The sequence below is a fragment of the Leucoraja erinacea genome, chromosome 10 (genome assembly GCF_028641065.1).
Source record: "Leucoraja erinacea ecotype New England chromosome 10, Leri_hhj_1, whole genome shotgun sequence".
Taxonomy (NCBI): domain Eukaryota; kingdom Metazoa; phylum Chordata; class Chondrichthyes; order Rajiformes; family Rajidae; genus Leucoraja; species Leucoraja erinaceus.
Window position 1 is genome coordinate 36,840,720 of NC_073386.1, and position 17,125 is coordinate 36,857,844.

General features: G+C 41.2%; 1 protein-coding gene across 1 annotated transcript in view; it reads left to right on the forward strand.

Annotated features, from left to right (window-relative positions):
• The window catches only part of astn1 (astrotactin 1), a 1,772,582-nt gene that overhangs the window by 1,126,199 nt on the left and 629,258 nt on the right, over nt 1–17,125 (forward strand). Inside the window, exon 12 of the mRNA XM_055641960.1 lies at nt 4,202–4,368. Within this exon, the coding sequence (XP_055497935.1) occupies nt 4,202–4,368 (167 nt within the window). The remainder of the gene's footprint in view (nt 1–4,201; nt 4,369–17,125) is intronic.

The window sequence follows — 17,125 nt, forward strand, 5'->3', positions numbered from 1 at the left end:
AGGAAGGAAATGCGATGCAGGTTAGGAAGGAAATGCGATGCTGGTTTATACTGAAGATGGACACAAAATGCTGGACAAACCCTGCGGGCCAGGCAGCATCTTTGGTGATGTTTTGAGGTAGATCCCTTCTTCGCAAATGTTGGGTGTCAGACCACAATTGGTTCAAAATACAAAATGAAAGAAGAAATACAAATAAAGCCTCAGTGGTTTTGTATCTTAAATGCATGAGGGTTGGAGTCAGAATTTTAAAAATCACAAAGGTAACAGTTGTTTCTTGGAACTGGGAAGCACTTTTTTGGAGTATGATAATCTGCACCTTTTGTGATGCAGTGAGAAGCAACACACTATTATAAGTTCCCTATATCTTTGATGTTATTGCAAACAGCCCAGGATTAAAATCAGCGGGGACATTAATTATTGGGTTTCATCAAGAGTATTGGTACCCTTTTTTTATGTTAGTAAAACATTTGGACAGGTAAATGGATAGGATAGGTTGGGAAGATATGGGCTAAATGCAGGCAGGTGAGGTCAGTGTAGATGGGGCATGTTGGTCGCCGTGGTCAAATTGGGCCAAAGGGCTTGTTTTCACACTGTATGACTCTCTTTATTTTAAGCATTTTAAACATGGGGAGAAAAGGTGTTTAACAGGCATGAATCATCCAAGCCTTGATGCAGGATCTCAACTCATAACTCACTGTCCTGCTACCTTCATAGTTACTGCTGGACCTGCTCAGTTCCTCCACCAACATGTTTTATTCCTTCAGATTCCAACAAGTGCAGTCTCTTGTGAGTCTATGAAGCAGGGAATTATCTCTAAGGTTTCTATTAAATGTGACGTTTTTTCCACCATATTCTTCCAAGCAGTTTGTTTCTACCAGCACCCAGGTCCTTCCTATTCATCCTTTTTCAAGGCTTCACATTCAGTGGAATATTTGTCAACACGGAGGCCACTTAATGAAGAACCCAGAGTTGGAACACTCCAGGGAGAAGTCTTGAGGCTGGGGTGTGAATTTTAAGAATTATACAGTTTGGTAAATCAAGGACACAAGTCCTCTGAGTATAGAAACATGTTTTGTTTCCATGAAGCTCAGATTCTGTCTGCCATGCAGAATCCACTCTACTAAATGAACCTTGATAATTTTTCTTCAATACAATAGGCAGAAGAGATTTGCAGGGTTGCGTAGGCACAAGGAGGACAATAGTGTTTTCCAGAATTGATGTACATTCATTTTGTATTACTTGATGTTTTCATAATGCAATGGCAACATTTAAGTAATTCCTGATCTCAGCAAATTGTTCCCAGATAGACTTCCAGTCATAATGTATTTATCTATCATTGAAAACCTCCATTGCCACAACAATGTAAAACTGAATGTCACTGCAGCAATTCATGATGCACACAAATATGAACTTGGGGTGACTACAATTACTACGTTTCATGGAAATTTAATTGGAGTCACACTTTTGACTTGACATTTAATTAGATTTTGGACTATGACACGTTGCCATAGTTGCATTATTCTGTCTAAACCATCTGATTATCTTCATTTGATTCCAGCCTGTAATAAGCCCACAAGACCTAATTTCTCAATTCATATTGTTTATTTTTTTTAAACAACAGGGCCATGTCTATCCTTTCAAATGGATAGTAAAGATTCCAAAGCACGAGTTAAATAGGACAAAGTGAAATCCCCCTCTGTGTTGACCCATTTTAATCCTTGAACCTACCCAATAAAACAGATGATGAAAGGCATTGTATTGAGGCAAAGGCTTTTGACTTTACATGTTCACATCCACAACATTTCAAAACACTGGAGAAATACCACTCAATCCTTCAAGTTTAATGGAAGGATAAGCAAGTGAGGTGGCACAGTGGCAGAGTCGCTGCCTTACTGCGGCAGATACCTGGGTTCTATCCTGACTATGGGTGCTGTCTGTACATTCTCTCACGTGGCTTTTCTGTGGGTGTTCCGGTTTCCTCCCACATTCCAACGATGTATAGGTTTGTAGATTAATTGGCTCGTGCAAATTACCCCTAGCATGTAGGATAGAACTTGTGGATCGGTGATCGCTGAGCGGTGTGGAGATGATGGGCCAAAGGGATTATCTCTAAATTAAACAGAACAAAAAAGAGCAGCAACTAATTTAACATGAAGATTAGATGTTATTAAAACACCTTTTTTTTCTAAAATCAGATTGTACCAAAGTACTTTATTGGTTTTCGTTGATTCTGATTGATGCACGTGTCCAATCTGAAATCCCACCCACTCAATCTGAGCTGTAAATGTTAGTGAAAAGAAATTGTCATCTTGCTAATCAATGAATTGAGCAATGGCTCATGCCAAGTTCAGATTAAGCTTGCAAAGTGGTGGCAGCTTTCCACCAGGACTTCATTCAAGCCATTCAGTGGCAATACAAGATGTGCCAGTATTTCTTTGTGAATTCAGCTCTATTGTCGTTTTGTTGATTTCTCTAATTCTAGTGTTGGGGCCATATCCAAGTGGATATGGGGAAAAGGCCTTGAACAATGTAGGTATGACATAGAATTAGGATTGGAGGAAATAATCTTCACCCGCATTGTAGGTCAAAAACAGACCTAACCAGGTTTTCTGATTCGAGCCAGCCTTTAAAAAGTATATTTCTGGTGGAAATGACAGGGAGTATTTAAAGACAATAAGTCAAATGTTTTAAGTTAAAATGATATTTTTGTGCATTAAAGAAAATAAAAGTGCTGGAAGAAACCAGTACATGGTCAGTTTCTGTGGAGGCAGAGAGTTGGTCCACTCTTTGGGTCGAGACCATGCATCAGGATTGTATGTTGGTGATTGTTTTCTCAAACATAGCAATACCTTATGACTTGCACGTTGGAATGGTGATGCAGAAGAAGGCAAAAGGAAACCACTTTGACCTATAGGTGACCATGCAGATTGGGGACAGGAACCAATAACTCTGCTACTAAAGCACTTTCTACCATTCAATTAGATTTTGACTGATTTGTTGACTCCATTTATCTGGGAAGGCAAGCATAGGAGGGTTTGCTGGCGAATATAGGGCTAGATGCAGATGTCACTAGGGTGAAGGAAAATGATCCAAAACTGAAAAAATCAGGATTTGTTGAAAGAATAGTCCTGAAGTACGATTATACCAATCCTTTGTCAAAAAAACTCCAGCCAGAGATTGATATTGTTTGGCCAGGGAAGCAGAAACTTCACTAAATAATGATGCTCATAACGTAGAGAGAAAGCCAAGGCTTTGATATAAATATAGAAATGTATCAAGACTGGGAGATCAAATAGCCTAAGACCCGAAGATTATGGTGGAGAAATGTCCTATCTTGCAGCCACTGCATATCCCAGAAGCTGAAACCTGAACATACAGACTCAAATTGTGGACACTTCATATGTTTACATCTTTATTTTACATTGTAATTGTTCACTCCAGCTATACCAGCTACCAACCCTCTACTACAATTTTAAAGAATGGTCCTGACCTGAAATATTGCCTATTCATTTCTCACCATAGATAATCCAACAGTGTGTTTTTCACTGGAAATCTTGTTAGATGGGCAGGAAAAGCATACTTTGTACAAGATGAATACGTTTTCATTAATTATGCCCTTCAGGTTAGTTTAGTTTATTGTCCCGTGTACCAAGGTACAGTGAGAAGCTTTTTTGTTGTGTACTATCCAGTCAGTGGAAAGACTATACATGATTATAATTGAGCCGTCCACAGTGTACAGATACAGGATCAAGGAAATAACATTTAGTGCAAGACAAAGTCCAGCAAAGTTTGCTTCAAGATAGTCCAAGGGTTTCCAATGTGGTAGATGGTATCTCAGGACCGCTCTCCAGTTAGATTCTATATATATACTACTCTTGGGCAATCATCAGATTTGATTGCCAGCTGGATCCGGATCCTGATCCTGAGTATACTTATTCAACATACATAAATGGATATAATAATGTTAAAAGTTGTCAGACCATAAAAAAATAAGCAAATCTATTGAGCAAAAGACCAAGGAAGGCAAAGGATGAAAGGATGATTGTTATTATAGACAAAGGAGCAACATGCTCCACAACCTGATAGTCACTTGCCTGTACTAGGCATATCTTTCAACCCAATCATTTTGCTTTTATACTGAGACAGCAGGCTATCTTTTGCTCTCTTTGTACTGATTCTTGTCCCTTCGTTTTCCCCGCAGTGCCCTCTGGGACTCAGCCCAATGAAGGATGGCTCCGGCTGTTACGACAGGCATATTGGCATTGACTGCTCAGATGGAATGAATGGAGGTTGTGAGCAACTCTGCCTACAACAGACCGTGCCTCTTCCAGATAACCCCTCACTCTACAACATTGTGATGTTCTGTGGGTGAGTCTCTTCTCTTCACTTGTTGATTCACCACATCAAGAAAATAAAAATCTTGATGCCTTGAATGGAAGAAAAAACAACAATTCTTAAATGTTTCATGTTGCCAGCAGACAATCATTATTCTAAGTTGTGCTTTGAAGACATTAAAGAATGGTTTGGGTCTGGTAGATAACACTATGATTTTTAACATTTAAGGAAGGAAGTTGAGGCAGGTCCTCTTACAATGTTTCAAAAACATTTGGCAGGTGCATGGTAAGGATAGGTTCAGAAGGATAAAGGCCAAACACAAGCGAGTAGAATGGGACCATGTTGAGTAGTGTTTACAAGTGGGGGCTGAGGGTCTGTTTCTTTGCTGTATGACTCTACGACTATTGATTATTGTTATTGTCATATCTACTGAGAATCATGAAAACCTTTGTTTTCATGGCAGATTATACTATCTATGAGTATAACAAGTATTGCAAAAGAGACAATAAACAGTGTGTAGGATATGATGCTATAGCTGCAGGAAAAATCCAGATTAAAAAAATTAACTTCAGGGGCCACAACGAGAGAGATCGGCTGATGGGAATGCAAGCCCAACTTATGAAATGCCTGATAACAGCAGGGAAGATGCTATTCCTGAATCAGGTGGCACATGCTTTTAAGCTTTGGTATCTTCTGCCCGATGGGAGATGAGAGTGTGACCTGGGTGTGAGCTGTTCTTGATAAAGCTGGCTGCTTTCTTGAAGCAGTGTGAAATGTAGATGAAGTCAATGGGTGGGAAGTCTGGTTTGTGTGATGGACTGGACTGTCATTGGCATTACTGCAATTCCAGAATGCATAGTTCCTTTAATTGACCCTTTTGAATTGGCCGACCTTGCTGCATTTTATCGAGTCATGTTATCACGTGGTACAATTTTTGCTTCTCACATTGGACAGACATTAAAGCTTTGTTTTAAAGAAACAAACAGAAAAAAAAGAATGAATATTTTTATGTAGTCGTTCCAACTATATCCTTTTCTCCGGCTTCACATTTGGTGCCTCTTCTCTACTTTACTCACTGCATTAAGGTGTCTTCTTTTCTCTGGTCTTTGTCCACCCACATGCCTATCAAGACTGCCCCCTCACCTGTATTCACTGATCACTTGCCAGATTTTGTCCCGCTCCCACCACTCTTCCAGCACTCTCCCCCCTATTACAATCAGTCTGAAGAAGGGTCCCAATCTGAAACATCGCCTTTCCATGTTCTCCTGTGATGCTGCCCGGTCTGCAGAGTTACTCCAACACTTTGTGTCGTTAACGTTTGTTTCCTCCTTACCTCTTCTACGTATACAAGTTTAAGTGATGTCTGGTCAACCATTAAAAAAACAATAAATGACAGGGACACACAGCAGGTCAGGCGGCATCTGTGGCGAGAGAACAGGGTAAACACATCAGACCAAAGACCTTTCATCTAAACTGGAAACTATGCGAGAACATTACGTTTAAAAGACTTTTGGACATGTGTACAGAGAGGATAGGTTGAAAGGGTTATGGGTCAAACGCAGGTAGATGGGACTAGTGTAGATGGGACATGTTGGCCGGTGTGGGTAGAGGAGCCGAAGGGCCTGTTTCCATGATGTTTGACTATGACTCTAACAGGTCTGCTTTAGGTGCAGAGTAGGGGTAAGAAGAAAAAAAATGATTCTGGCAGGAAGAAGGAGAAACGGGTGACAAAGAAATCTGGTTGTAAAGGCAACTGTTGCAGAAGAATTAATGCTCTTAAACACATTAAGAAAATCAATACTCATCAAAGTGCCACCCAAGACATGAGAACCGGGAGCTTGTAAGAGAATTGAAAACTAATTTAAATTGTTATCTGTACTTCAATGTATTACTGGGCGGAATTACTAAAGTGCTTGATGTGATAATGTAGGTAATCATGTGAGGTGAATGAGTCGGCCCTCTGATGGTCAGCGCATCAGCATGGACCATTACCTCTTCCTATGCCTGCTCATTTATACTGCTGTCAGTTCATTGTACTTCAGGCATTACCTCACTACCGGTGCTTATCATTGAAGAGTTTTATCCTTCTTCTGCACACTCTTCTCATTAGAGTCCTTGGCATCAGCCTTACACAATGTTCCATTGCATTTTGCCATTTATCCTGACAGGTCTTGGCCAGTACTTTCAATGCATAACCCCGCCTCATGCTACTTCATCGAACTGCTTCAGCCAATGCTCCTTTTTTATGACTGGAATCCTTATCTAGTATTCCCTGAAATGCATCTTTGCTATTTTTCCTCAGATGCTATATGTGATAATGAGTTTCGCTTTGAAACCATGCTTCAGATAAAGCTGTTTCTCATGGATAGTTCATTGATTTGTCAGTACTTGACAAATCAATCTATCATATACAGGTCCACCTCCGATTTTCTCGTACCCTTGTTATCAGTGCCTTGCTGGATTATGTGTTTTGCCAGACCAATAGAGGTTAAGGCTTTGGGGTGGGGTTCAGAGATACCCAGATTCCCGCAAATTCTGCATCGGAAGTTGGCTACGGGGATGGATTTGCCTGCTCCAGCTGAGCTGGGGTTCCAGAACCCTGGGCATTGAGTGCAAATTCAACCCACTGATCTGCCACGGAAGTCCTGATGAGGTCACGATCGGCCACCTTACCCAACCTAGGCACCACATTTTTGCGGGGATTTCCGGGGGAATTTGCGATCTCGTAGTTTTGCCCCAATTAAAGAAGGAGCTGGACCATTGGTTACCAGAAAATCAGTGGTGGACCTGTATTTCTGAATCCTAGTTTTATATTTCTTCAAGTGGAACCATCTTTACATATAAAAAGAAATCAGATCCATCCGATCTGATTATCCTCAAATGTCCCATTGCTGGTCATGTAAACACATGGTCAGAGACCCAGCGCTTCATCAAGTGACTTTTTTGAAGCTGAAGTTGCTCGTACATTTCTATAACACCCACAAGTGTTCTTGGAGTCCTGCCGAGTGTGAAGAAAGCCAATTTCTGGCTGTTTGAGACCATCCACCTCAGCTCCAAGGTATCCTCACGTGTTCCAATAGGAAGTGCCCCAAGCCCAATCACTTTCAATAGCTTGATTCATCATACGGCAGCAAGGTGGTTTAGCAGTAGATTTGCTGCCTTACAGCGCCAGAGGCCCAGGTTCGATCCTGACCACAGGTGCTTGTCTGTACGGAGTTTATACGTTCTCCCCATGTCCTGCGTGGGTTTCCTCTCACACTCCAAAGACATACGGGAGGTTTATAGGTTAATTGGCTTGGTGTAAATGTAAAATTGTCCCTCATGTGTAGGATAGTGTTAATGTGCGGGGATTGCTGGTCAGTGCGGACTCGGTGTGCTGAAGGGCCTGTTTCCGCTCTGTATCTATAAACTAAAATCCTAACTAAACATAAGGTTGGAAATGGGGCTGCTGCTCTGCACGTTGTATATTAATGATTTGGATGAGGGGATTGAAGGCTTTGTGGTCAAGTTTGCAGATGATACAAAAATAGTTGGAGGGGCACCTAGTGTATAGAAAGCAGGGACTCTGCAGAAGGACGAATAGGTTGGGAGAGTGAGCAGAGAAGTGACAGATGGAATATAGTGTAGTAAAGTGTGGAATCATACATTTTGGGAGTAGGACTAAAGGTGTAGATTATTTGCTAATTGGAAAGAGAATCCAGAAATCTGAGGTGCAAAGGGATTTGGGAGTGCTGGTGCAGGATTGAGGAGGAATTTCTGTAGTTAGAGGGTGGAGAATCTGTGGAATTCCTTGCCACAAGGCTGTGGTGGCAAAGTCAGTGGATATATTTTAGGCAGAGATAAATAGATTCTTGATTAGTATGGGTGTCAGAGGTTATGGGGAGAAGGCAGGTGAATGGGGTTAGGAGGGAGAGATAGATCAGCCATAATTGAATGGCAGAGTAGACTTAATGGGCCAAATGGATTAATTCTACTATCTCTTATGATCTTATGATCCTATAATCATAAACACTGTACATGAAGCACCCTTAGTCAGGATCGAACCCAGGTCTCTGTTGCTGTAAGGCAACAACTCTACCGCTGTGCCACCGTGCTGCCCTCGGTCGGGACCCTTCTTCAAACTATAATAATCTGCCTGTTAATTTTGTCTACTTTTTGAGTGCTGGTACCTCTTATAGGAAAGCTAAGTGCGAATCAGCCAAGAAAATCCCCCAAAAGAACCGTTGCAAGTTGTTTCTTATTTACCTGCTGCTGTTATTTGTGAGTCCATATGAATGAAGTCTGTGCAAGTCTGACATTTATATTTATATATGGTTTCTTTATCAAAGCATTAACCTCTTGTTTGCCAGGCTGATTTTGCATTTTTAAGTGGAAATAATTTTAGCAATCCCCATTGCGCAAAATGAAGCCGCTGTTGAAAGATTCATGACAGCTGTGTTGGTCTCCGATTAGATTGTGGTATACTTTGTAAAGGGAAGGAAGCCAGGAACAGTCTTGGTAAATGTCACTGCTATCCTGCAAAGCTGTAAGCAAAAATATTAGACAAAATTATTGGATGAGACCCAGTGGCATGGATACTCTTTGTTAAAGTTAAAGTTTCAGTGAAAATTATTGACTTGGGGAGTTAAGCTGCAATTTGGAGAAACTTCTCTTTGCAGCAGACTGCCAGGAACATTGAACGCCTGCCCACATACACAAAGGTTGGCACAAGGCTTTCACAGTAAAACAGATAAATTGTCAATTAAAATAAAATTAAAAGGTTAAGGGAACAGATTGGGAAATTGGGCGGCCTGAACAACTCTTAAGAGATTTGCAAAACAAGAATGGGCCAATTGGCTGTTAAATTATCCTGGCTTGTCATCAAGGCTTAACCAGGGTCCCGAAGTTTCCAATGGGTTGCACGTGTCCCAAACTAGAGGGCAATTTCTGTCACCTTGCGCAAACAAAATGTATTGTAGAAACCAGGAGATGTTGATGCTGGTTTACAAAAAAGGACACAAAGTGCTGCAGTAACTCAAGTGACATATTGGGATGGGACCATTTTTCAGAGTCCAGAAAGGTCTCCAAGAAGTACCATTCATCCATGTTCCCCAGAGAGGCTCCCTGACCCATTAAGTTACTTTAGCATTTTTTGTCCAATTTGTGGCATTATTTAGGGGTGAGAGTAAAAAGACATTTGGGCAGCAGGAGTCACAGGATGTGGTAACAGGATAACAAATTTGCCAAAATGTTTAACGAGGAACTGCAGATGCTTGAAAATCGAAGGTAGACAAAAAATGCTGGAGAAACTCAGCGGGTGAGGCAGCATCAATGGGGCAAAGGAAATTTAATGTTTCGGGTCGAAACCCTTCTTCAGACTCCGTTTCTATTTCGTTCGCTCCATAGATGCTGCCTCACCCGCTGAGTTTCCCCAGCATTTTTGCCTACCAACAAACTTGCTAATATACTGGTCAACATTTGTCTTCCTCCTACTCACCTTTCAAAGTGACATGATAAGCGGCTGGTGGAGTTAATTCAAGCAGAAAATGCATCAATCTGAAAAAGTCCAATTTAAACACAAGTTGCTATGCTTTCAGGACAGAATAATTAGCGAGGTTGTAGTCCGTTCAATGTGGTGTAGTTGCTTATTACACTCTGTCTCACCCAGGTGTGTGCATGTGAATGCATATCCAAGCAGGAACCCGATTATTGATAAGTTGGCAAGTTTGTGTGAAAGTATTATATCACTTCTCTGAAATTATAATAGTGACACAATAATCTGAAAGTAGCAGTTGGTATTAAATTTTGTTTCGCTAATTTTTTTGGTGTTGTAATGAAAGTAAAAGCTAAGGTGTAATGCTGCATGTGAAAGTCTTGAACTGGGTTTGATATTTTTATTGGTACCTACTTGGTCAGCTGATAGTTTTTCCCCTATTTATGTGGATCAAAACTATTTGATTAGTTTGATTGATGGAAAGAAATAGGCTCTTTGGCGCAGCAAATCTATGCTGACTATTCATCACCCATCCCACTAGTTCGATGTTATCCCATTTTCATATCCACTCTCTGCACCATTGGGGAAATTTACTGCGACCAATTAACCTACAAGCCTGCCTATCAATGGGAGTTGGGAGAAAATTGGAGCACCTGGAAGATCCCCATGTTGTTACTGGGAGAACATACAAACTGCACAGTTATTCTGTGAATGCAAATCAAAACCATCAGTGTTTTATTCCCTCTTATGTGCTTAAGACAGTAGTTTGGAAACAATAAGCTTTGTTGACAGTATGACTGTCACATTCCTCCTTGCGAGATACTATTCTAAAATCCAATACATTCTTGCAGGTTTGGGGGTGGCACAGTGGCACAGCTGGAGAGTTGCTGTTTTATAGTGCCAGAGAGCTTGGTTCAATCCTGACTGCGGGTGCTGTCTGTATGGAGTTTGTACGTTCACCCTGTGACTGCATGGGTTTTGTTCCGGGAGCTCCAGTCGTCCCATACTCCAAAGATGTGCAGGCTTGTCAATTAATTCTCTTCTGTGAGGCGTAAATTAATCCTGGCGTGTAGATTAGTGCTACGGGGAGATCGCTGGTCAACACGGAATCGGTGGCCTGAAGGGCCTGTTTCCATGTTGTATCTCTAAAGTCTAAAGTAGTGGAGCAGCAACCAAGTTGGAGAGTTGCCACCAAGTCTTATGCTGAATCATTCACTGGCAATTGTTTCATTTCAGATTTGAATCTTTTCAAGTCTCTTTATTTCTTCTTGCTTTCTCTCCACAATTTCACTTTTCCACTTTAATACTTAAAATTCTTAATTCTTAAAAATCCCAAATCCTGCCTCCTGCTGGTTATATTTTATTTTGCTGACTGGTTATGGAGCTTCAACTGGGCATTGAGCTGACTTGCTTACACTAGTCTGTGAACCAAGTACCTGTAATACTCATTTGATTTATTTAAATGAAAACTGCTTTGCCTTGAGGATGTGCTCACTGGGATAAATTTGATCCAGAGGAGTGAAATGTCTTTCCATTTCACACATTGAACAAGAGTAACTTAGCAAGAGGCTCAATCATTAGGCCTCTTCTGCCTGCATCTGATCCATATCCCTCCATTCCCTGTCCATATGCCTTTCTAAACACATATATGGGAACACGGGAACAATACAGAAGGTGCAGGATCAGTTCATTCCAAAGAGAAAGAAAGATTCTACGGGGAGTAAGAGGTGACCGTGGCTGACAAGGGAAGTCAAGGACAGTGTAAAAATAAAAGAGAAGAAGTACAATGTAGCAAAGATGAGCGGGGAGCCAGAGGATTCGGAAACGTTTAAAGAGCAACAGTAAATAGCTAAAAAAGCAATACGGGGAGAAAAGATGAGGTATGGCGGTAAGCTAGCCAAGAATATAAAGAAGGATAGTAAAAGCTTCTTTAGGTATGTGAAGAGGAAAATAATAGTTAAGACCAAAGTGGGACCCTTGAAGACAGAAACAGGGGAATTTATTATGGGGAACACGGAAATGGCAGATGAGTTGAACAGTTGGATCCATCTTCACTAAGGAAGACACAAGCAATCTCCCTGATGTACTAGTGGCCAGAGGATCTGGGGTGATGGATGAACTGAAGGAAATTCACATTAGGCAGTAAATGGTGGTGGGTAGTCTGATGGGGCTGAAGGTTGATAAATCCCCAGGGCCTGATGGTCTGCATCCCAGGGTACTTAAGGAAGTGGCTCTAGAAATTGTGGATGCATTAGTGATCTTTTTCCAATGTTTGATATATTCTGTGGATTGGAGGGTAGCTAATGTTATCCCACTTTATAAGAAAGGCAGAAGAGAGAAAACAGGGAATTATAGACCAGTTAGTCTGACATCGGTGGTGGGGAAGATGCTGGAGTCAATCATAAAAGATGAAATAGCAGCACATTTGGATAGCAGTAACTGGATTGGTCCGAGTCATCATGGATTTACGAAGGGGAAATCATGTTTGACTAATCTGCTGGAATTTTTTGAGTATGTAACTAGGAAAATGGGCAAGGGAGAGCGAGTGATTGTAGTGTACCTGGATTTTCAGAAAGCATTTGATAAGGTCCCATATAGGAAATTTATGGGCAAAGTTAGAGCACATGGTATAGGGGGTAGAGTACTGACATGGAAAGAAAATTGGTTGGCAGACAGGAAACAAAGAGTAGTGATTAGTGGGGTATTGCAAGGCTCGGTACTTACAATATACATTAATGATTTAGATAAAGGGATTAAAAGTAATATTAGCATATTTGCAGATGACACAAAGCTGGGTGGCAATGAAGTGTGAGGAGGCTGCTATGAGGAAGCAGGATTATTTGGATTAGTTGGATGAGCGAGCAGATGCATCGCAGATGCAGTTTAATGTGGATAAATGTGAGGTTATCCACTTTGGTGGCAAAAACAGGAAGGCAGATTATTATCTGAATGGTGTCAAGTTGCGAAAAGGGGAAGTACACCAGTCACTGAAACAAGCATGCAGGTACAACAGGCAGTGAAGAAATGTAATGGCATCTTGGACTTCACAACAAGAGCAGTTGAGTATAGGAGCAAAGAGGTCCTTCTGCAGTTGTACAGGACCCTAGTCAGACCACACCCAATGTATTGTGTGCAGTTTTGTTCTCCAAATTTGAGGAAGGACATTCTTGCTATTGAGGGAGTGCAGCGCAGGTTCACAAGGTTAATTCCCGGGATGGCGGGACTGTCATATGTTGATAGAATGGAGCGGCTGGGCTTGTATACTCTGGAATTTAGAAGGATGAGAGGGTATCTTATTGAAGAATATGATTATTAAGGGATTGGACAAGCTAGAGGCAGGAAACATGTTCCCGATGTTGGGGAATCCAGAACCAGGGGCCACAGTTTAAGAAATAGGCCATTTAGAAAGGAGATGAGGAAAAACTTTTTCACCCAGTGAGTTGTGAGTCTGTGGAGTTCTCAGCTTTGGAAGGCAGTGGAGGCCAATTCTCTATCTAACTGAGCTCTTAAAGATAGCGGAATCAGGGTATATGGCGAGAACGCAGGAACGGGGTACTGATTGTAGATAATCAGCCATGAACTATTGAATGGCGGTGTTGGCTCGAAGGGCCGAATGGCCTACTCCAGCATGTATTGCCTATTGTCTATCTTCAAAGCCACTATCATATCTGCCACCAGCACAACCCTCGGCAGCATATTCCAGGATATCACCGCTGTGGAAAAGATTTGCTCCACATATCCCATTTAAACACTGCCTCTCTCATCTTAAGAGAAGAGCCTCAGACTATCTTTAATCATACTTCACTGGACTTTATCTTGCACAAAACATTATTCCCTTTATCACATAACTGCACTGTGGGTGGCTCGATTGTAATCATGTAGTCTTTATGCTGACTGGTTAGCATGCAACAAAAGCTTTTCACTGTACCTCGTTAAAACGAGACAATAAACTAAACTAAACTTAATGCTATGCCTTCTAGTCTTTGACCTTTACACCTGGAAAATGGTCCTGACTGTGCCATGTCTATGGCTCTCATAACTTTATTTGCTTTAATCAGGTTAATCTTCAACCTCCGACACTCTAGTGCAAATGATCAAGTTTGTTCAATCTTGTAGCTAATACCCTCATATCCTGGCAGCATTGTGGTAAACCACCTCTCCAAAACATCCATATCCATCCAGTAATAGGACTGCACTCTAGATGTAGCAAAACCAAATTATTATATAGCTGTATCATGATGTTATGATGCTTGTAATCAGTGCCGCGACTAATGAAGGCATAAAAACTTCATGGCATAATGTATGCAAGCAATGTGTAGTTGATAATAACTTTTTTTCTATTTGCTTATTTCATGCATTTAGATTGGATCGTGAGTTGGTTAATTCCATGATGTTTATTTTGACACATGATGCCGAAGTACTCTTTGTTTAGTCATAAGTATCTGTAATTCCTGAACATGGAAGGAGATTCATAATCCATAAAACCTAAATCTACCTTGTCACCAATTGAATCATCAGGAGCTTGGAGCCATGTGCGTGTGTCACAATTATTTTAGTTATTTCCAGACTTTATTACAGATTCTTGATTGACCTTTCAAGGATCTAGTCAAATCACTATAGGACTGAAGTCGCTCGCAGGTCAAACTTGGGTAGGGCAGTTGACTGTCTTCCTGAAAATACATCAGTAAAGCAGATGGAAGGACACAAGTTGCTGAAGTAACAACTCAATCAGCAACCATGCAGAACATAGATAGGTTAAGTTTTAGGTCAGGACCATTCTGCAAGGGTAAGATGATGGGTCCCAACCCAAAACCTCACCTCACCATGTTCTCCAGGGATTGACCTGCTGAGTTACTCTATTATTTTGTATCCTTCCTTGCTAAACCAACGTCAGCCATTCCTTGCTTCAACAGTAAACCAGATTTTTAGTTTAGTTTAAAGATACAGCGTTGGAAACGGGTCCTTAGGCACACCGAGTACATACGAGTCCGTTACAATTTTACCAAGCCAATTAACTTATAAGCTCCTGAAGAAAACCTACAAAGGTCACGGGGAGTAGGTACAAACTCCATACAGACAAAATTAGACAATAGGTGCAGGAGTAAGCCATTCGGCCCTTCGAGCCAGCACCACCATTCAATGTGATCATGGCTGATCATCCCCAATCAGTACCCCATTCCTGCCTTCTCCCCATTTCCCCTGACTCTGCTATTTTTAAGAGCCCTATCTGGTTCTCTCTTGAAAGCATCCAGAGAACCCGCCTCCACCTGAGGCAGATAATTCCACAGACTCACCACTCTCTGTGAGAAAAGTGTTTCCCTCGTCTCCGTTCTAAATGGCTGACCCCTTATTCTTAAACTGTGGCCCCAAGTTCTGGAGTCCCCCAACATCGGGAACATGCTTCCTGCCTCTAGCGTGTCCAAACCCTTAACAATCTTATATGTTTCAATGAGAATCCCTCTCATCCTTCTAAATTCCAGAGTATACAAGCCCAGGAATTAACCTTGTATACCTACACTGCACCCCCTCAATAGCAAGAATGGATTTCCAATTAGCAACACCCATAATCAGGATAAAACTCGGGTCACTGGCTCTGTAATGCTGCGCCACTGTGCCGCCCTGTTTTTTTTTGCCCAATGACAATCCTGTTTGAATAAGGGTCCAGACCTAAAACATCGTTTATCTATGTCCGCAAGGGATACTGCCTGAGCTGCCAAGTTACTTAAGCACTTTGCTTTGTTTTTTGTTTTGTGAATTCAGTAAACATAATTGTTCCCATCCGATACTATCTGACATTTTGTTTAATTTTCCAGCACTTTCTTAATTAACTGAATTAAAATTCCCTAGCTGCCACTGATATAATTCTTAGCTGTGCTCCATGACATACCTCATGAGCAAGCTGACTCTTTTAAATTCATGGGTGGATTTTTAACAACTAACCAGATGTAAAACTAGCATAGCAGATTGTCCATTAGAGAAACCACTTGAGTTTCATTTTCAGTTTTATGCTTGGATGACAAGTCCAGCCTACTCTATTGTCTCTGTTACCTCATGAGACTTCAGTGAAATTCTGGATGCCAGTTCGAAACACAGAATTACATCCCTTGGTAACTCAACGGCTTCTCCTCAGAGGTGGGGGTGCAGGTAGAACTAATGAGAATATGTTGACAGACTGCAATGAATTATGCAGCTCCAATTAATTAGATTTCTGTGCAAATATCAACATTGTTATATGTACTTGATGGAATTATATAGTTTTCACAGATGTAAGCAAACACATACACACAATCATCGTACATCAGCAAATGTGGTTTATTATAGAGATTTGCTGTTTTAAATGGCTGGCTGGTACATCTCCAGTGACATTGATGGTTTCCAGATGTTCGGTGCAGTATGAGGGCCGGTAACCAGCTATTTTAATCTCTTTTTTTGCAAATGTGGCACACATCTGTCGTAGTCATCATCTGGTGAGCAGCTGTGGAGAATGTTTCTAGAGCAATCGAGGTCATGCAGTTAATCTGGACGCTGATCCTTGCGCCCGTATGGATTTCCAAATAAACAGAACAGCATAGTTCAATAATAAATAAATTGGTTGCAACAAAGGATTATCCAACTCAGTGGCACTGGTTTTCAGTTTTAAACATCAATTAGTTGGATTTCATTACTTTGGTTTGAAGTCGTAAAAATATATGACGTTGTAAGATAAAGGGTGATTTGTAACGGCATAAGTGTTGTATCGGCATTATTTTAAATACATTCAGGGGAGAAAAGTTGTTGTACATTATCCCATCAAAGCAAACTATTCTTTTCCTCTGCAGAATATAACCCACATTGATAGATTCTCCATTCGGTTTTAAGGGGCAGTATTTTTCAAGGTTCTTTCTTTCTTGTTATTTATGGTAAAGAAGTTTCCAGTATGTTACTTTAGTTTAGTTTAGAGATATAGCGCAGAAGCAGGCCCTTTGGCCCACCGAGTCCACATGATCACCGATCCACGCACACAAGTAATATTATGCGCACCAGGGACAATCTAACATTTTTACTGTTGATTACTGCCAATTAACCGACAAACCAGCATGTATTTGTAATGTGAGAAGAAACCGGTGAACCCGGAGAAAACTCACAAAGGTCACGAGGAGAACGTACAAACTACGTCGTCAGGATCGACTCGGGTTCACTGGTGCTGTAAGGCAGCAATTTTATCACTGCGACACCGTGCCATCCATCTTAAACATACTGTTGTCACTGGTGTGAGTTGTGCCTAATCAAATATTAAATCCAAAAACACACTGCAAATCCATCGTACTGAAAAATGCC